The sequence below is a fragment of the Rhopalosiphum padi genome, chromosome 3, assembly GCF_020882245.1.
Source record: "Rhopalosiphum padi isolate XX-2018 chromosome 3, ASM2088224v1, whole genome shotgun sequence".
Taxonomy (NCBI): Eukaryota; Metazoa; Arthropoda; class Insecta; order Hemiptera; family Aphididae; genus Rhopalosiphum; species Rhopalosiphum padi.
In genome coordinates, this window is record NC_083599.1 from 22,502,932 (window position 1) to 22,525,312 (window position 22,381).

General features: G+C 27.6%; 1 protein-coding gene, 1 long non-coding RNA gene and 1 pseudogene across 3 annotated transcripts; 1 reads left to right on the forward strand and 2 right to left on the reverse strand.

The window, feature by feature from the left end:
* Nucleotides 1-2,825: 2,825 nt before the first annotated feature.
* On the reverse strand, nucleotides 2,826-5,006 carry LOC132924554 (inhibitor of growth protein 4-like). Its single transcript, XM_060988934.1, has 6 exons — nucleotides 4,770-5,006; nucleotides 4,475-4,710; nucleotides 4,302-4,410; nucleotides 4,181-4,234; nucleotides 3,892-4,103; nucleotides 2,826-3,256 (listed from the first exon to the last, which is right to left on the reverse strand). The coding sequence occupies exons 1-6, from the start codon at nucleotides 4,813-4,815 to the stop codon at nucleotides 3,155-3,157; spliced, it is 759 nt and encodes a 252-aa protein (XP_060844917.1). The 5' UTR covers nucleotides 4,816-5,006; the 3' UTR covers nucleotides 2,826-3,154.
* A 9,746-nt stretch (nucleotides 5,007-14,752) lies between these two features.
* LOC132927827 (uncharacterized) lies at nucleotides 14,753-16,942 on the reverse strand (annotated as a pseudogene).
* A 1,485-nt stretch (nucleotides 16,943-18,427) lies between these two features.
* LOC132927526 (uncharacterized) lies at nucleotides 18,428-19,995 on the forward strand. 2 transcript variants are annotated; one of them, XR_009661756.1, is made up of 4 exons: nucleotides 18,428-18,585; nucleotides 18,934-19,395; nucleotides 19,460-19,588; nucleotides 19,659-19,995. It is a non-coding gene; the product is annotated as an uncharacterized LOC132927526 (long non-coding RNA). The 2 variants fall into 2 exon arrangements; XR_009661755.1 differs by lacking the exon at nucleotides 18,428-18,585 and adding an exon at nucleotides 18,612-18,841.
* Nucleotides 19,996-22,381: the final 2,386 nt, after the last annotated feature.

The following is a 22,381-nucleotide window of genomic DNA, read 5'->3' on the forward strand; positions in this document are numbered from 1 at the left end:
TATGTATATTATGATAATCACTAAGTACTCATTTCCATATATGTATGCCCAATTTTAATATTAAATATTAAAATAAATATATTTTTAAAATTATATTAAATTTTATTACTTAGTAATATACAAAATACAGTAGAATCCGCTTAATTTGGACACATGGGGCGGTAACCTATTTGTCCCCATTATCCAACTGTCCCGATTAACCGAATAACTAATAAACCAATACATTCAATCAGGACTATGCCAATCTGTCCCCATTAAGTGGTTGTCCCCTTTATGTGACATTTTTTTTGTAAATGGTTGATGTTCTTGCTAAATATTAAGTAGTTATTACTATTAAATTGATATATCTAACTATCTAAGTTAATATAATATTAGTGATAATTTTAAATGTTACTATTGTTTTAAGTGTGGTGTTAATGGAGAATGTGTTCTAATGTTTTGAACACATGTTTATCATTACTCATATTTTGCATAATTGCAAAACGAAAATTTTGATTAAACTGTATCATGTCTTGTTCCAAAATCAACTGAAATCTACATAAATCCTAACTTTCTTCCAAAACACTCAGTGGAATATGCTTCTAAATATTTAAAACAGCTCAAAATATTATAGTTTTTATTGAAGTAATATAGCGGTATTAATGTCCATGACATAAAATATAAATACGAGTTATATATTATAATGGTTAAATTAGCCATTAAAATACATAATATACTTCACAGACTTGATTATGTAGATTAGGTACTAGGTTATATCCATGAATGTACAAAAATAAATAACTTAATTTGTATAATACAAAATGTGTTTAATTACGCTAAACAATTATATTTAGTGTCTTAAAAGGTAGAACTTATTTTTTTTATCATTTTAATAAAAATTAATTTATAATTTTATATTATACTTAAACAGATAATGATTTTTATACAAATTATAATTATTACTAAATTGTGTGTACCTGTATGACCTGTATGTATAATTTAAATTTATTTGATAAATTATTGTAAAATAATTTTTTTTCTGTACTTACTATAAAGGGAATTCAAAATATTTTCAAATCGTATTAATGGATATTATTATACATTTTAAAAGGTATAAAACTGTTTAAAACTATAAACGATCAATGCCAGCAACAGTTATTAGAAGTTCTACACTTCATATTTACCAAACTTACAAATAATAACGTTATAATAAATAAAATGATTATTTATCAATATACATAGATAGTAGTAGTACTATTGAAATATAGGTATAATATTTTTTACATACCTATTGAAAGTAACTTGTAACTACATCTCTTTCTACTCATATTTTACGTTATTTTGGAGACAATATCTTTCATTAATTTATTATTTAAAGTGTTTAAATCAATGATGCCAGTATTTCCAAAGGAGAAAGTCGTAAAGGAGCTTTAAAATGAATATATTTTCAACGAAAAGATGGTATATACATTTAGCTCATATTTCAACACTGCTTTAAACCTTCAATCCAAAGACATATACATATCATTTATTTTATTGCTTGTTCTTATTACTTCACCACATAGTATTATACTTCAACAAATAATCACTAAAGAAATACAAAACGTTAATATTTAAAACTAGGTAAGCCTAGACTACAATCATAGATTAGACTACTAGCGATTACCACAAATTAACATTTTGTTTATATAAAAATAAAATTTATTCGGTAAATAGAATACCGCTATCCGAATTGATAGAGTTGTGATATACGAGTATGTAGGGTTTAGACATTAGGTGTTTATATTATTTCAAAAAATGTGACACCATTTCTACCATTTACTTGTTTTAGTTATGATTTTTATGTCCCAATAATAAATACTCTATATATACCTACAATAGATAATTACTGTTATTGAAGTGCTAGCATTAGTAAATTATTTAAATATATTGATTAGAACAAGTAATGATCACAATTGATAGATTCATCATGGGCGTATTTATTATTATTGTACAAATGGAAATAAATAAAGAAAAATAACTGGAAGTAGTTTGCCAAATCTGAATCAACATCTGTAAATCTGTAACTTTTTGATAATTTCATTTTTCGTCTCTTAGAACTCCTTATTGCTTCTTTAGCTTAAAGTTATTTTATTTAATTATCTGTTTTTAGTTTTTTTCATATTGTACGTTGCAATGTAGCAATTTTTGCAATCCGGAATAAATGGTAAAATAAAAATATTTTCAAGTGTTAGCTAAATAAAGGTATAATGTTATGTCAGCATATAAATGTTAAAATGTAATTAAATATATTATTCAGTTTTGTTAAATATACACTGTAAATTTCTTTGTTTCATTCCTAATACATAAATGACATTCTGAAGGAAACCATATCTTTGTTCAAATTCAGATGATTTTTAAAACCATTTTATATTATGCTATCCAGGAAGCATGGAAGTGTTTATTAAATTATAAGTTCACTTACCTTTAGTCAAAATACTGATAACTTCTTGTCTTAGTTTCGATTTTTATGTTTCAATAATAATTATTATAATTGTAGCGCAAGCATTAATAAATTATAAATAAAATAAAAAATTTATTACTATTATATTATTTTTTAAGTATATTTTATGATTCTAATAAAACCATTTGGAGATAGACTATTGTCTACTATTGATTATTGCTGATCTAATTTACTTCAAAAACATTGAATTTAAATCAAAAATAATTAATTTAATTAATATGACTATATATTGTATTTATGTAATTCAATGACATCAATATAACAATCAATGGCTTTATCAAAAAAGTAAAATAGTATTAAAATCAAAGAATGTATAATATAAGTATACTCAGAAGACAAAATATAACTACAAGTATATTTTTATTTTATTAAAATGTGCTATTACAATTTATAAATAACTTCTACAGAATATATGAAACTATTTAGTATTTAATTAATAACAAATATGAATATAATGATTAAAACTAAAACTACGTGCAATGAAGATTAAATAGTATAGTTAAATAAAACCAAATACATATTATATATTTTCTACGATCATCGGAAGGTTCTAACCTTTAGGGGATTTTAAAATATTATTGATAGTAAAAGCATTTGACGTTTATTAAGCGATAAAAATTCAGAAAGTGTAAAATATTATTATAATAAAAACTGAGGAGTGTATGAAATGTATTACTGCTTTTCTTCTGGCTGTTTGCAATTTGGGCAGAACCATTTTCCTTTGGGCTTAGTAGTCAATTTTACGCAAACAAAATGGAACCATTCAATAGTACACTAAAATGAAAAAACCAGATAATTAAAAAAGTACTCTTCTATTAGTAGAAGAAAGTGGGTCGCTGTAAAGAGTGTATTAAATTTGAGTTCTGTAATATAGTATTAAAAATGTTTCTGAGCGGAGACAGCCTATTTCACTAAATATATTTACTAATTTTAACTAATTAAAATTAACTTTATTAATATTAACTATATTTACTAATATTTATATTATTGTAAATGTTCATGATTTTGAAAAATTAGATAAAAATGTAAACTTCAAATACATTAAAAAATCAATATAATATATAAATATGTATTAAATATTTTTATCTAGCTATAAGAACAACTCATGTAATTATGTGGGATTGTATATTAAATGTTTAAGAATTTTGAAGTATTTCATAAATATTTTATCATCATTCAAAAAAACAAAAATAAAAATGTCTTAATACTTTTAGAAATCAATACTATGTATAGGAAATGCGAACATTAACTTTTGGGTGAAAAATTGTTCAATTAATTATCAACCTATAAAATACAGACAAAATAAAGAACAAATCTTTTATAGGTATATAAATCAATAGAATCAATAGAATAGATAACTCAGATACCTGTCATCATGAATAATAATTAATAAAAATTACTATACTTACATCTGGGTTATCACACTCTATCATTTCCCCAAATGATACTTGGTTACACAGACAAAACTTCGGTTCATTTGGATCAACAGGCATGTCGATTACTGCAGCCGGACGTACAGATTCTTTGCCAACCAGTGCACCGGCCACTTCGCTTTTAGGTAAATTTTTAGGAATATTGACATCCTGTGCTTTTTGAGATGCAGCACTTGTTTTTTTACCTCCTGAAAAATATTGGTGATTTTAATTTATATTACAATACATCTACTTAAATGAAATAAAAATTATGTCGTCCACAAACCTTTATCTGATTGTTTTTTTTTAATGTCACTGTTCTCGGTCTTATTAAGTTTTTCTAAAAGAAATGCACATGAGGAAATGTCTTAACACTATCATTAAAATATATTCTGCAGATCACTTACTTTTTTGTATAGCTTCATGAATAGCTTTGGCAGCTTTCATAGCTGTAGCTTGGACGTTGGCTTCGTACCACACAAAATATCCATCCATATTTTTTATTTGTTCATCCACCTGAAACGTACAATTGAGTTGACTGATATTCTTAAGCTACCCAAACAACTCAAAATCAACATACCACCGAATACGTCTGTAGAGACAACTGAACTTTATCGTCACCATACTCTTTTGCTTTCATAAACTGACTTTGAATGCTCAATAAAGATTTATTATCTTTGTCGGTCAAATATTTTTTGTTCATAAGGTACTCGTCGGTCTCTTGTGTTATATTGCGTATCAGTTCTTGCGATTTTAAATCGATGTCTTCCAACAGATAGAGATTTTGCTGTATCTGGCTAGGAAGGTTGCCCAAATCTAAAATGTGATTTTGTTATTATTTCGTTGAATTAATGTAAAACCATAAGTGTGCTTACTAGCTAGAAACTCGTCCATGTCTAACGGTGAGCTCGGTGAAGCCATTGAAATTGTATGATTTATAGCGTTTAGTGGATAAAAAATAAATAAAAGACACTTGCAATATAAACAAACAAAGATATGGAATGTTTTGTGTATTCTGTTTGATGAACTTGTTGAATACGAAATTAGACACACAAACAGCTGTTGTCGATACTACCGTGTGCACGAGAATGTCGATAATACGTCAATACGAGATTTTGGTATGGCCGACTAAGGCGTATATAACAAAGAACAGTACTATAAAGTATACCTATATATTTATCAGGCTTGATACTCGATTGTTGGTGGCACTGAATGAGTCAAAACATTTTTAAAGAGTTTTAATGAAAAAATTGCATTCAAATCGTTAATTACTCGTACGCTATCCTCCAAGCAGCGATTAAATTAAATTTTTTGTACAACAAAATTTTTAGGTAGACAATAAACCAATAAAATTACTACTACAAACCGTCCGCCATTTTACCAACAACGTCGGGTCGGCGGCGGAATAAAGTAAAAAAGTAGGGGTTCTCCGTTGTTTGGATGTTATTGATTTATAGTATTTATACAGTATGTGATATATATTCGACGCCGGGTGCGCCGCGCGCCGTGCGCCGTTCCGCCCAACGAATCACGATTGCGTCGTCGTGGCGAACTGCTATTGACGATTGTGACTTGTCGAGGAATATGTGTGTATATTATATTCAGTGCTCTAATTGGGTGGGGGGACGTAGGCAGACGGACTACGGAGTCTGCTTTTATTTTTCATAGATTTCTGCGTCCCTTCATTTAATTACGGGAGAAAAAATACTAGCTTTATAGTACCTTACTATATGTGCAAGGGGTGTGGGGCTCGAAGTCCATAACGGGTTACTTTACAATTTATCTGCTATGGAACGGTGTTTTCTGAACTAAAACCAGCGTCCGTCCTCAATTGTTGCTTATATTTTAAGGGGGCTGAAGCATACCGTGTTTGGCGTGTTTTAAGGATTGGTGTTTAGGGCGTGGTTCATATATTATTACATGTACATTTTGGCCATGTCAATGTCGTGTGAGAATGTGAGAATGAACATTACCGAGTGTAACCCATTATTGCATTTTTCGCGACGAAATTTAAATTCCCAGATTTTCGATACCTAATAATCAAAGCAAACCATAGGTACCTTATGAGGATTCGTCGAAAATAGATATATTATTGTTTTTCCATACAACTACTTTAAATAATCATTCATAAATTCATAATGTTATAGTCGCGTCGTATCCGCATCATAGAAAAATAATATGTGTTAAAAATGAGTTTATTTTTTATAGTTTTCGACTTCGACTGTTGCGAGATCCAATTCCTATTCATAATTTTACCAACCATGTCGGGTCGGCGGCGGAATAAAGTAAAAGTAGGGGTTCTCCGTTGTTTGGATGTTATTGATTTATACAATATGTGATATATATTCGACGCCGGGTGCGCCGCGCGCCGTGCGCCGTTCCGCCCAACGCATTACGATTGCGTCGTCGTGGCAAACTCGAAACCCCCCGCCACCCTCGCCATCAGACCGTAACAACAAACAATTGCTTTTGACGATTGTGACTTGTCGAGGAATCTGTGTATGTTATATGTTAAGGAGGCTGAAGCATACCATGTTTTAAGGATTGGTGTATAGGGCACGTTTCATATGTATTAGTACATGTTCATTTTGCCTATGTCCATGTCGTGTGAGAAGTAAATGAAGAACATAAGCGTGTGTAATTTATCACATTATCGTATTTTTACGACGAAATTTGAATTTCCATATTTACGATATCTAATAATCAAAACAAACCATTGGTACCTTATGAGGATTCGTTGAAAAAAGTTATATTATATTGTTTTTCCATACAACTACTATTTAAATGGGCGCATGTAAACTCCACAAAAAAAAAAAAAATAAGTAAAATTGAGTTCTTGTAAAGCCAGTGTAAAGCCATGAGTTCCGCCAGTGAAGAAAATCAAGTACTAGTATAAAATGATATGATAATATGTATTATCATATCATTCACATAAAATATTTTAATCATAGTAAAAAAATCATAATAAATAATCATGGCCCTCACAGTGGGTGGGGGGAGCTAATGGACCTTGAGTACAGGGGCCCGTTGAAATTTATTTGTAATGTTTATAAAGGGCCCGGACAAACATTTAGTACAGGAGCCCGATATTGTATGTGGGGGCCCTGTACCTTTTTATCCAAAAATATATAGTTAATAGTTATGTCATGTATGTAAACTAAAATTATGTGATACAATTAGTAAATATTCTAAGTCTTGTATTACTCCATTAGTGTATCTATTTATAGTATCCTGTAACACTGTCGTTTTATTTTTCGATTTCAAATTTTTTTGATTTGGCAGAGTTTACATATACTCATTTCAGGTAAGAAAAAAACACTGGCGGAGTTTACATTAGACTTTTTATTATTTTTTTATCTTAACCAGTATTTTTCCAGAGTTTACAATCGCCCCTTTAAATATTCATTCATAAATTTATTGCCGCATCGTACCCGCATCATAGAAAAATAATATGTGTTAAAAATGAGTTTATTTTATATAGTTTTCGACTTCGACTGTTGCGAGATCCAATTCCTTTTCATAATTTTACCAACCACGTCGGGTCGACGGCGGAATAAAGTAAAAGTAGGGATTCTCCGTTGTTTGGATGTTATTGATTTATACAATATGTGATATATATTCGACGCCGGGTGCGCCGCGCGCCGTGCGCCGTTCCGCCCAACGCATCACGATTGCGTCGTCGTGGCAAACTCGAAACCCCCCGCCACCCTCGCCATCAGACCGTAACAACAAACAACTGCTTTTGACGATTGTGACTTGTCGAGGAATATGTGTATATTATATTTTAAGGTGGCTGAAGAATACCATGTTTTAAGGATTGGTGTAAAGGGCACTTTTCATAATATTATTACATGTACATTTTGGCCATGTCAATGTCGTATGAGAATGTGAGAATGAACATTACCGCGTGTAATCCATTATTGCATTTTTCGCGACGAAATTTGAATTCCCAGATTTACGATAGCTCCAATTCCTATTCATAATCAAGTTCAAAGTATTTTTTTGAGTTAAATCGCTAATGAATTAGTGGTTTTAAAATACGTGTTAACTTTTTAATCCTATGCAAAATACGTTTACGCTTTCGTGTTTTATTAAAAAACGAATATTACCAGTTATTATTATAAACATAAAACTATACAAGTTACAACAGCACAACACATATTCCTCTATAATAAGGTCGTTGTGAAAAATTATGAAATAAGAAAAGATTCGTCGACAAATATTACAATTTCTTCGTCTTCAAATTTTGAGCACGTCCGAAATTCCATCATACAATTTTCTACTTTTATATCATCGTAAAACGTGATTTGTCACAGATTGGACAAGGCGATGTAGATTTTTCTCATTCATTTTAATGTAGGTATCTGCTTTAAGAGGACGCCATACCCGCATGTGTTGTCTGTCTTACAAGTATACGTGACATAGCAAATGTACGCCTAGCAGATCACGTTTAGCTCCGTCAGTTTAATAATTGGAGTGAATCCTACCTATTATGAAACTTGATGGTAAGAAAATTATCTGTGTTCGTATATTGGTTTTTTACGATAGTTCAATTTTTTAACAAGTTATATGCGTATATAACATTGCGTAAATTAAAAATTCCCATACCTCATTTAAAAACTTAATAATCGTAAAAAACCAACACTATCAAGTTTCATAATAGGTCGATTCACTATAATTTTTAAACAAACGTATCTAAACTCTAAACGATCACGTTGAGCGTAAATTTGCCATTTTACGTACTTGTAAGAGTAAGACGGAGACAACACATGCGGGTGTTGCGGCCTCTTAAACAGTGGCGTACAATAAACGGTGATGGATATTTCTACGAAAATATTGTAGATATTGACGCGGACGAACGGTGTAATTATTATGACAATCTTCTATCGCCATCGGGATTATCGCTGTCGCTCGTATTTTATTTTGTGCGATTAATCGCCTTAAACCATTAAACTGAGTGACAACCGAAATTACGACAAGTACGTTGTTCAAATTTATTTATTTTATTAGTTAGTATATTATTATAATAAATTCAATAATTCAATCAATTACATTCAAACTATTATAAGCTCGTGTAACAATATTGTAAATAAAGAAGTTCTACAATTGAAACAAAGATGGATAACCGCAGAAGATAAGCCCCCTTGCACCTTTAGATGCAATAAAATAAAAATACGTTGTTGTGATAAGTTACTGTTCAGTGTTCACTAAAGTACCTATACCAATATTTAACAATTTGGCACTACGTTATCGACTTAATAGATTGGCTCACCTAAGTATCCGCAAAGAAATACCAATCCAATATTCTCAAATTTTAGTTAAATAAAGGTATAATGTTATGTCAGCATATATAAATGTTAAAATGTAATTAAATATATTATTCAGTTTCGTTAAATATACATTGTAAATTTCTTTGTTTCATTCCTAATACATAAATGACATTCTGAAGGAAACCATATCTTTGTTCAAATTCAAATGATTTTTAAAACCATTTTATATTATGCTATCCAGGTGATTATTTAATAGCATGGTAGTGTTTATTAAATCATAAGTTCGCTTACCTTAATTCAAAATACTTATAACTATTTGTCCTAGTTTCGATTTTTATGTTTCAATAATAATTACTGTAATTGCAGCGCAAGCATTAATACATTATAAATAAAATAAACATTTTTTTTATTACTATTAATTTATTTATAATTTTTATAATTTTATTATTTAAGGCTTTATTTACAATTAATAAATCATTAAATATTACGATTAATACATTTATATTAACAAGGATTAAATATAAAATATATATAATACCTGTACACTTAACCATGAATATCAAAACATAATTTTAGATAAAGGTGTACATTATAATAAGTAAGTTGTTTTTCAGCTCCGTATTATATACCGGTAGGCATTGTTAAAAATTGTCTTTGTGGGTGGTGAAATACAAATTCTCAAATGTTAGCTAAATAAAGGTATGTTAAGTTAACATATAATAAATGTATAAATAATTAATGTTGGTGTACGTGTATTTTGAAACGTTTGAAATGCTTTTTGTTTTTGCGGGGCCTATTTAGGAGAGATAGTATTTTGCGCCATCAGTAGGTCAATTTAAGTATACATAGCGGTGTATATAGGTTTTCTAAAAGGCCATGCAACACCAAATAATAGACACCCACTCACAGACCAAAGTGTGTTCTAGAAAATTTAATTTTTAGCTTCCCTAAAAATTAAAGTTGTGACAACCTATGCAGCTGCATTATTTGAGACCATAGATATACGCCACTGAACTTGATAAGTCATTTCAAATGCATTTCCTGGAAAAAAATGTGAATTTCTGATATGACAATTACAAACAATAATGCTATAACAAATAACATATGTGTAGTAAAGAAAATTGTAAAAAAGTGTTTATTCAATTTGTAGTGGGAGGGGAGGTCTAAAGTAGGTAACATTACTCCATCGCTTTCATGATTTCTTATAAATATTGCTCATAAATAAAATTCGTGTAAATGCCAAAAATGGCCGTGCTAATTTACGCTAATGTTTGGTAAAAATATTCAAGCTACATAAAATATAACTTTCGTTCACTCAAAATTTATAAATATATTGAAATCAATAATGTAATATATTAATTGTACTTAATATAGTTAATAGCATTAACAACAAATCGAAAACGACATATTAAACGATTCAAACGATATACTGCTCACAAATTGCAATACTATTGTAATATCACATATTATATACCTACTTTGTAGTTTAGACCACTATTGATAGGTATATACTATATGTATTACGATTTGCACAATGAACTCGAAAACCATACGTCCGATTTATGTGACGAAAAAAATATTGAAATAAAAATTGTCAAATATACCATATTCAATTTATACTGCTGTATGCTTGTATACGAATAACACTTATACTAATATAGTCTAATATAAAGTCATGCGTAAACAATATTTTCGTTGGCATGTCGAACTTTTAGATTCTGAACGGAGTGATGAATGTATTGATTTTACAATGATGTGTGTTTTTTTTTTTTGTGTCTGTCATCACTTTTTGGAGTAGTAATAATGCTTCGATTTTTGACTTCAGCCCCTCTTTGAAAAGGAAAATTCATCTAGTTGGTACTTTGGGGGGGGGGGGGTTAAAAGTAAAAAATTTCTAGTAGATTTCAAAACCGTCAGGAAAACCCTGAAAAAATTACGGTAAAACGGGAATTTTTACGCATAACCACTTTTTGACAAAATCGATTTTTTGATTTTGCTGTAACTCAAAAACGAATCATTGTAAATACTTGAAATTTTCACCAAATGCTTATATTAGCGTTATTTATTTACGATTAAATTTTCAAAATATTTAGAATTTTTTTAAGCTACTTATAGACAATTGAAATTTTTGACTTTTTTAAGTTTTTTTTCTTAAAATGCCGATAAAAAAAATTTGGCTATCCAAAAAATCTTTAAAATTTAATACAAGGTTTATTATAAGTTTAAATTATCGTAGTAAAAAACAATCAAAAATCGTTAGTCAGAATTTTTGTTTATAAGCATTTAAAGTTCAAATATTTACGAAATATATCAAAATCACGAAAATTTACAAGAAATTTTGAAGTTGAAAAATGAAAATTCATAAAATTTTTCTGATTTATACTTAAGGTTCAAAAATCCAATACAAGGTTATTCATAAGTTTTCCTTTAAGTAATTGTAAATATAAATTCTAGCGTCGATAAAGAAAAAATTTATGAGCTTAAGAAATTTAATTTTTTACGAAATCGCGTAAAATAACGATATATTACAATTTAAATATAGGTAATAATATGATATATCCTGCTAATTACCATTTACTGACAAATCATTTCCGTTCAGAATCGTTCTTCGTATACCTACAATGATATCAGTCGTTGCATTCAAATTTAACACATTCATTATAGTGACCTACTGTCCATCACTACTATACAGCAAAGCGATACCCACTTGCCCACTTTTTGTTGTTTTAAATATAATTGATTTACACAAAACGCATACTAAGAGTACCTTATAAGTTTGGTTTTCATATCTTCCATCATTGCAGAATTATACGCAACTAGACATTACAGATATTTTGTGATTGTAATTATTGGCTATTTATAATTTTACTAAACATGAGGCATAAACTCACCAGAAGTAATACAAATAATTTAATAAAATAATAAATATTAGTTTATTTTTTAAATAAATAATAAAACCTAATTAATAATAAAGTAGTTTAATTTAAATATAAAAATAAATATGTTTTTTAATTAGTTAAAGTTCCCCACCTGACTATAAACAAGCTTGAGCTCTAAATGAAACACTGTTTATTCCTTTGTTTTAACGACCGATATTCGATTTTATAATAACAACGCGTATAACTCTGCAATTATGGAAAATAGAAAACCAAACTTATAAAGTATTCTAGATATTATTCAGTAAAATAATACACAACCAAAAAAACCTATACTAAATATTGAATTATTTGGAGTAATACGAGATTTATTTTTAAAAATTCTAAATTTTGATAAATAAAAGTTTACTTTTTTCAATTTAATAATAATAATTTGCATAATTCTGGTTTAATTGCGTATGTTGGTTAATAGGATAATTAAATAGCTTTAAATTTAAAAAAAAAATTATGTTAAAATGTTGAAAAGTTTTGAGGAAACATAAAAATTGCGCGGTTTGGTTTTATTTAAAAAAAAGATAAATTATCCATAACTTAAAAAATATTAAAGTTAGACCCCCTCTTTAAAGGATATTTCTTCTTCATTTTAGGTATACTTTCAAATTACGTCGGTCGGTCACTTCTACCCGGAACACATTGTATAATACATTATAATCACTTCTACGCATCCCTACGCGATTACACTACACCCTGCTGTAGAAAACAGTTCTACCATTGTGGAGTGTCGCTCAATTGCTAAAAAACCAATATTCAGCAAGCCGCGACATGTTCTCACGTTGGGACGGAGTATTGTATCACAGAAACAAGTCAACTATTAATTGTAAGCACACAAGTGTACTGGCCATTTGCGCACAAGTCAATCACCGAGTGTCCTAGTCGGTAACCTTATTAAACTAAGTATAATAATACGAGTATATAATACTTACTATTAACTATACAAATTACAAGTACTAAGATTACTAAATAGTAAAGTATAGGATACCTACGTAATTGTAAAGCTGGTTACATACGTAGTGGTTTATATCCGTCTACAACTCAACATGGGGTTATTCAATTTGTATATTTGTATGAGAAAAATCGCTTATGTTTAATTTCGGGCGGTCGACTGCTTCCGCTCACTAAAACCCGCATGTGTAAGCAAAACGGTAGACGCGGTTTCTAGCCACCGCGGATAAAAACCACTGTATGAGCAGCTGAAGACAGTACTCACGTTGGTGTCAAAGTAATACAGTTAGATTTCTGTATCTATATTCTATAGATAATCATTTGCATGTTGATTACCGACAGATTTATTAGAGAGTATGCCTATAAAAACCTAAGCCAGAGATGTAATATAGAAATTTTACAAAAATTTAATATTCTTAGAGAAAAATATTATTATTGTAAGGTGAAGTTAATTAAATAGTACAGAAACGAATAAAAGTTTAATAATTTAATAGTTTATTATAACCATATATCATTTTGTATAATATAGAATTTCAGTACTATAAATATGTTTTTAAGACATATTATGTCGCGAATTTATATATTAACATTCATATTACATAAAAATAAATAATTATATATCTATCTTTTTATCACAATTATTGTCCACTGATCATAATTTTCTACATCGCTCAAGCATAACACTAAAACAACTGATTACACATATTGACCATAACAAACATGAAAATGGTCACTTTTAGCAATAAAAATTAGAAATGTAACTATTCAATTTTTATAATAAGGCAGGGAAAAGTATACATTTATGATCAAAATATATACAGATATTGAGAAGAGCATGTTTAAAACTAAAATATTTAGTCAATTATTTTTTTACATTTTTTTTTATATATATATATATATATATTAGAAATAACATTAACCGTAACTTTATTAAACATTATTAATTTATAATAACTGTACACAATAGTCCGACATTGGTATCAATATATATAGAAAAATATAGTTATTTTCTCCAATGAATTATCTTCATAAAAATTATTATTTTGTAAATTCAAAACTTTTATAAGAATTTGTATTAAGACACATTACATTAAATTAAATTAAATTTTGAAATAGCAGTCTCCATATTTACTGAAGCATGTATTAAAAACTAATGTAGATAATAAAGACACAATTATATTATATATTATAATTCATATAAATATACCAACAAAATTAATTTGTCAAAAAGAGAAGGGTGCAGAGGTAACAATAAATTTAGGTCATTTATTATTTTTATTGTTAAGAAGACTAGCTTTAATATAAAGTAAAACTAGATGTACACAGGGGTGTTCCCATAGGGTATACTACATATACGCCGTATACTCTTAAGATTTTTATTCAATAGTATGGGTAACTGCGTATACCCATAATACATGCGTATTTGATGATATAGTATACTCTCAAAAAATTCATGGGAACACCACTGGATGTACAAAAGATAAATAAATTAAAATAAAACCTATAACAAAAAAACACTGTATACAAATATTTGCAAATTTATAAATAATTGAATTCCAAAGGAAATAAATGAAAAATGGCTAAGTATTTAGAATTTTTATTTTTATTTTTATAAATTTTTTATTACATGGTATTTACAATAAAATAAAAAAAATAGAAGAATTTGTGTCAATTGATGGACACACGCAGCTATAATATAGTGTTGGTACACTACTCAAATGTTTCATCGGAATCAGAATCGTTTACTGTCAGTGAAAGGAAGAATGAATTTAAAACTACAATAGCTATGGTTTTTCTTTCAAAGTCTTCATTAAATCTTAGTTTGAATTCATATTCTTTTTTCCATAGTTCAAACGATTCTTTACTTATAATACTATCCTGATAGAGTGTATGGAATAGTCTTAATACCATTCCTAGTGGAAAAACAATTAAATTAATAATATATCTAAAAATTAAATCAATAGCAATTTACCTTTAGAATACCCAAGTACTGCAGACATTATATGAATGTCAGACAGACATTGAATTTCTCGAGCCTGGATTTCAGGTTCTGGAAGTGGTTCAGACCGAATATATTAAGTCAATCATTTCACATGAGCATGGTCAAAGAAATCTTTGTAAGAATGATTCGGTTCTAAAAGTTCAAATTTAATATTTGAATAACTAGTATACAAAAGTATCAAAAATAGCGACTTACTTGAACCTACTATGACAATAGCTAATTAATGCTCGCACAAACAGAGAGCATTTTATTATTTCTGCACCGATCTTAACTTTAATTAAATAAAAAAAATTAAGTTATAACACAATACCAAACATAAAAACCATAAAAAAATATAGTGCAACATTTTAAATCACTAATTAATTTACTCACATTTATCCAACTATTTAATATAGCATACAGTAGTTTACTATCGTCTATCAGTCAGCTTCATTTTATCATACATAGCAATAGATAACAGGAATACTTCAATTCGCTAAAATTAAATGCATTTTATAAACAAAATAAAAATAACATAAAAAGGTTTAAAAACTTACATCATTTTTAAAAAACTCATTTATTTGGTTATGAGGCATAAATACATCAAGAGAAACATCTGACATCCCCCACTTATTGTAAATCTACAATATACCACCTTGGTGCTAAAAATACAAAACATATCATTCATATAGGTAAAAAATGTATTAGATATAGTGAAATAAATAATTAAATTAAGAACAAAATATAAGTTACAAATATATATAACAAATAACATTAAGAAAATGTCTAAATGTTAAGCTTATACTCATTAGAAACATTATGCATTACATCAGAATGAATAGTACATGTTCTATAAATTAAATAAAGTTCAATTTTAATTAGGTACAGAATGATAACAAAAAAGTTTTTAGACTTATGATTTATATTCTTTCACCATCTAAAAACATAATGTTATTTAAATATTCAAACATATTGGGTAGAACTTCAAATGTCTAAACTAGAGGTTCCCAAACTTTTTATTGTACGACCTATAGTTGGTTTTTTGTTTTAAATTTTGTGACCTACAATATCAATGAATGACCTTTATTTATTTGTTTTGTTGTTTTAGTAGATAAACTGTATTTGAACATCAAAAAAAAAGTAATAGATGATTAAAAAATGTACTATTTGAAAATATAACGTGACTCACAGTTTGGAAACCTCTGGTCTAATAAATAAAGTATATAAACATTTTTGATTGTTTTAGAATCTTGAATAATTTTAAATTTATATGATAAAAAGAAACCAAAATGGTGCAAAATTTATACTCAACAATTGAGACTGATTTGTTACTAGAAACCAGAAATAAAATTAAAGATTCATTTATTCTGCTAAAAAACATGTAATTGTAAACTAGTATTAATTCTAATCTGAATTTAATACTATTACTTACTTCTTTTATTTTTTGTGTTGTCTTGGACCTAAGAATTTTATTTAATACTTCCATGAAAAATTTACTAGAATTATCTGGCCGTATTGACGTACACGAATCTTTTAAATTATTAAAATCAAAGGAAGCATTTTGTGATAATAATAATGGAGCTATAAAAAAAATAATTTGTTTTTAAAATTCTTTATAAATCAAATAATTCATTAAGTGTATAAATAAAAAGTTACCAATAACGGCAGCAATATAGGAGAAAAATTGAGGGTTACCCATCAAATAATCATTCCAATTTTTAAGGACAGCATCGATTCTTTAAAAAAAAACAAACACAACAAAAATTAGTATGTTATATAGTTTGTAAAAAATAAATTCACCCTTTAGTTATGGCCTCCATTGAAAGAATATTTTTAGATAAAAGTTCTGCAAATATTTTTCCTGCCACAGTTGTTCGAGTAATTGGATTATTATCTAAAGTTACAAGTGACATTGATTTCACAAATTCTTCATGTCTTGTGCGAAATACCGAAGATTCATCTTCCGATAATGAATAAAATATAAATTACATTCTATATAAGAAAATACATATTATAATTCAAATAATACATTATAAATATTGTTATACTCTAAATATTTTAGCATTAAATACACACATATAAATTTTTCCGATGCTCATATTGATGAAGGAAATTTTCACATTCCATTTTAATTTTATCAGGCACTTCGGGTTGTGAACTAGAAGAATTTATTGAAGTAGAGGATATAACAAATCGAATCATCTTATTCTCTACGCCTGACAAAATATAAATTGAATTATTAATTATTAAACATGCATATGTATTATTAAAGATAAGCCATACCAAACATAATTTTTTGTCTTTCTACAGACTCACTTAAAATTGGCTTTCGTAATGTGTTTTTATTAAATATAAAAAAAATAGCATAACAAGCATTAACAATAATTTGTATACAATTAAAACAAGTATGTTTACATAATTTGTGAAGACTTTGATGATTTCTTGTTATCATTTAGAACAACATATGGGCATACAGCATTCCATTCATTCTCATTTCCACTTAAAAATAATAATATTCAAAATAATATTTATAAACTAATTTCAGATCTTTATCTTAAATAGTTTCTTTTTGGTACAGTTGTCACTTCTCTTCACTAAATTGTATATTATTTACAACTACAAATACTACATCTCTCATCTGTATATCCTCTTCGCTTAATTTAATATTTAACCTTGACAAAAAGTCTTCTATAAATTTTTTTTCCTGGTATATATATATAAGATGTTTAATTTCGGTGCATTTATTATAACGTAGGCGATAATAATTAATAATAATCAATTTCTTATGTTGCTAAAATAATATAATAGTTTTATTGTTTAATACATTTTAGTTTTTATATGTTTAAAATACTTTTTGTGTTTTTTAAAAGGCCATGCAACACCAAAAAATAGACACCCATCCACAGACCAAAGTGTGTTCTAGAAAATTTAATTTTTAGCTTCCCTAAAAATAAAAGTTGTGACAACCCATGCAGCTGCATTATTTGAGACCATAGATATACGCCACTGATACGTATAATGTATATGTAATTTGTGCCACATCAGAAAACGAAATGGAGTATGTAATCTGCGCCACATTTTTAATTTCAATTGTTGGAATTTACCAACTGATAAATTAACTGATATCACATCAGCTTTGCGATTATATCGACGCGTGTGGCGTACATAATCTAGTCTCATCTAATAAAAAAAAAAAATATCGAACAATATTAACTGTAGTACCTATCGTGATATTTACAGTTTGCACGGGCGTTCACATTTCACGTTTAAAAATTTTATAAAAGTTTAAATAATGGATAAAAATATTGATGGAATTATTAAAAGTACCAGAGACAAAGATTTGTTATTATTTGCACATTTTACATATCGAAAAGTTCATGAATCTAAAAATTGTTAATGTTTTTGTAGTTTTAACTATTTATATATTAATAAATGTCATCATTTTCTAGAAATGTAACTATTTAAATTAACTTAATTTGATAACAAATATAATAATATATTGTTAATCTTTGAAAAAAAATACTTAGTTATTTAAAAGTGGCGCAAATTGCAATTTTTGAAGGTAAAAGATACCGAAAATTACAACTTTAAAAAGTGGTGCAAATTACTAAAATTAATTTTCAAATGTTAGATTTTTTAGATTTTTTTCATAGAAATCTTAGAGATAATTCTATTTAAACCTGAGTCATTAGTTTAATTATTTATTAGTTAAACAGAGCATGTGTTTAACCTAACCTATGGACCCATCTCGTTTAAGCTGTAAACCCTAAGATTAGGGTGTCAATTGCCTCTGTAGTTAACATTTTATTTAGTGATAGGTATGAACACAATACAATTTAGTAACCGACCATTTATTATTTACATGCAAAAGTTGATTTAATTTCTGTCTAAAAATTTAATTTTGCAACAGGCTGCGGATCGCGGGGCCCTGTGCCACTACACAGCTTAAACCACCTTCAAGCAGGTCCTGGAGACGATAGAAAGTTAAATTGACTATACAAACATATGCATTAGTATGTTGATTTTGAGTTGTTCATGTAACTCAAGAATATTGCTCTACTCCACTATACCTTAAAGTGGATAAACATATATGCCAACATTAATGTTGAACATTACCAATGTCTCAAAAAATATGAAGGGAGATTCATAAAAAAGTAAGTGTTCTGCGGTATTTAACATTGATTCAAAATCACAAAACCTGATACACGACATTTCCAAAGAGACCGACGATTATATTATGAAAAAAAGATATTGACAGACAAAAAAAAGAAAACTTTTAACAGCATACAACGCCAGTGCCCAGTTGTCAAAGCAAATGAGTATGGTGACGATAAGGTTCAGTTGTCTGATGTCTCTACAGACATACACGGTGGTATGTTGATTTTGAGTTGTATGTGTAACTTAAGAATATCAGTCTACTCGATTGTACGTTGCAGGTGGATGAATAAATAAAAAAACTAGATGCACATTTAACGTGGTTCGACGCCAAAAACCAAGATAATGCCACTAACTATTAAGTATTAGTTACTAACTCTATAGAACTATAGAGGGAGGTACACAAAAAAGTAAGTGATCTGCAGAATATATTATTATAATGATAATGTTAAGACATTTCCTCATGTGTGTTTGTTTTAGAAATACTTAATAAGACTGAGAACAATAAAATTAAAAAGAAACAATTAGATAAAGGTTTGTGGTCGACATAATTTTTATGTCTTCTAAGTAGATTTATTGTATTATAAATTAAAATCGCCAACATTTTTCAGGAGGTAAAAAAACAAGTGCTACAGCTTAAAAAACATTATTGGATAGTGGTGACAATATTCCTATAAATTTTCCTTAAAGCGGAATGGCCGGTGTACTGGTTGGCAAATATGAAGTATGATATTATGAAAAACAACATATAGCAAAAATTTATAGAATTTAATATACTAAATGATAAGCATATAAGCATACAAATCAAAATAAATCTTCATTTAACATCCAGCATTTGATAAAATTATTTTATCATTAAAATGGTAAAAATATTGTGTTTTAATCACATTGATTGAAAAATTGACTGTATCATTAAATCACCTTGTCATAGTTTTACTGTTTTAAATGGATAACTGGATACATGATACATTATACAAAGCTAGTTAATACAAATCATTATAAGTAATCAAAATATAAGTTTATAATTAATTACTAATAATTATAACTAGACAAGGGGATGGCTGAGGGGGCTGCAGCCCCCCTGAAATATCAAAACAATTTAAAAATTATTAATTTATTAGACCTTTAGTCTATGAAAATTGCTACAGAAATCTTAGATTGTACTTTACAAAAATTGATCAGCCTTCCCCGAAAAAAAAAATCCTGGCTACATTACTGTAACTAGATATTAATTTAGTATAGTTAAATTATACTTTAAAACATTTTGAACACAACAATAAAACAAATAATGACTACCTAATATTTGATTAGAATATTATATAATCAGTAAGCATTGTAACTATTGTTTACAATTTAAAAAAAAATGAATACTAAAATATTATTGTTTAAAAAAACAAATATTTAACATATTGTTAACAATTAGAAAAAAAACATTTAAATCCATCTTATTTAAGTTTTTAATTTTTTTTATAATATTGGTTGTAAAACATGTATTGTTACAAACTTATATTACATTTTAAATTTTCAATTAAAATTAAAATTTTAAACTAGATATGAGATAATCTTAGTAATATTTTACAAACTCGTATCTTGATGATAATTTGAAAAATATCAAACCTGGTTCGGTTCCTGTTTGTATCTTTATGTCTCCTTTATTGTATACACATGTAGTATACTGGGTGTTCCAAATTGCATGTGATAGCAAATTTCAGCATAGTTTACTTAAATTAGGAAAAAAGGCCTATGTGAAAACCTTTTTGAATCATATAATTCAAAATTATTTTGATATTAAATATTTGTTTTATTGATTAGGATGGGGAGGTTCCAGGGGTAACTTTAAAAATTCAAAGAGTTTATTGAAGAGTACGGTAACTAATTTGAATAAAGCAATTGTTTAATGACTCTAAGTCATTGTAGGTACCTAAGACAGCAAATGTGACATCATTTTTTTGATTGAACTATATTTTCCTTATTGATATTGTAAATTTGTAATGTCTGATGAAATATTTTTATTTTAATAAAAAGTGATACAATTCAGCAAATTCAATAAATAACTTGTTTTAAAATCAAGTTGCATTTAACTACTAACTACACAAATATTGGCTACAATTAATCTAGAATATTTGTTACATACTAAAATTCTGCTTATTGATATTCTAAGATAATTTCATGCATGTACTAAGTACTAAGAATATTATTGCCTGATACTTTGAAGAATAAACATATACTACAATTTAATTTAGAAAAATTGCGAATAATGAAATCTAAAAAAAAATACTATTAAATACAATATTGGATTTTAATATTTTAACATAGAATAACATCATTTATAGGTGTTTACTGTATTTTTTTAGATAATCTAATTAATTTCATAGAAGCATAAAATAATCAAGTCTGCCTAACTACATTGCTGAAAAATCACTGTAACCTATCATTATTAAATAATATGTAAAGATAATTAAAAATGATAAAATAATATTGTAAGTGCTAATTTATTGTAATTCTAATACTTCTTACGTAGTTCAATTAAATGCAGGGCAGCAACATCAATCATTAAAATTTAGATGATAAATCTTATGTTTTTAGTTATAATAATTAAAAAAATAAATTATAACTATAATAATTATATTATAATATGTATAGATGAAGTAAATTAGACTAATATTTTTAAAAATAACAACCTTTCATATAATATGTATATTATGATAACCACTTAGTACTCATTTACATATATGTATGCCCAATTTTAATATTACATATTAAAATAAATATATTTTTAAAATTATATTAAATTTTATTACTTAGTAATATGCAAAATACAGTAGAATCCGCTTAATTTGGACACATGGGGCGGTAACCTATTTGTCCCCATTATCCAACTGTCCCGATTAATCGAATAACTAATAAACCGATACATTCATTCAGGACTATGCCAATCTGTCCCCATTAAGCAGTTGTCCCCTTTATGTGACATTTTTTTGTAAATGGTTGATGTTCTTGCTAAATATTAAGTAGTTATTACTATTAAAGTGATATATCCAAGTTAATATATTATTAGTGCTAATTTTAAATGTTACTATTGTTTTAAGTGTGGTGTTAATGGAGAATGTGTTCGGATGTTTTGAACACATGTTTATCATTACTCATATTTTGCATAATTGCAAAACGAAAATTTTAATTAAATTGTATCATAAAATTTGTAA

Coding starts and splice junctions, on each gene's coding strand:
- LOC132924554 (XM_060988934.1), bottom strand. CDS start 4,815: ATGGCTTCACCGAGCTCACCGTTAGACATGGACGAGTTTCTAGCTA. Junction 4,411..4,474: donor CTCTACAGACGTATTCGGTG/GTATGTTGATTT, acceptor TGTACGTTTCAG/GTGGATGAACAAATAAAAAA. Junction 4,235..4,301: donor TCATGAAGCTATACAAAAAA/GTAAGTGATCTG, acceptor CATTTCTTTTAG/AAAAACTTAATAAGACCGAG.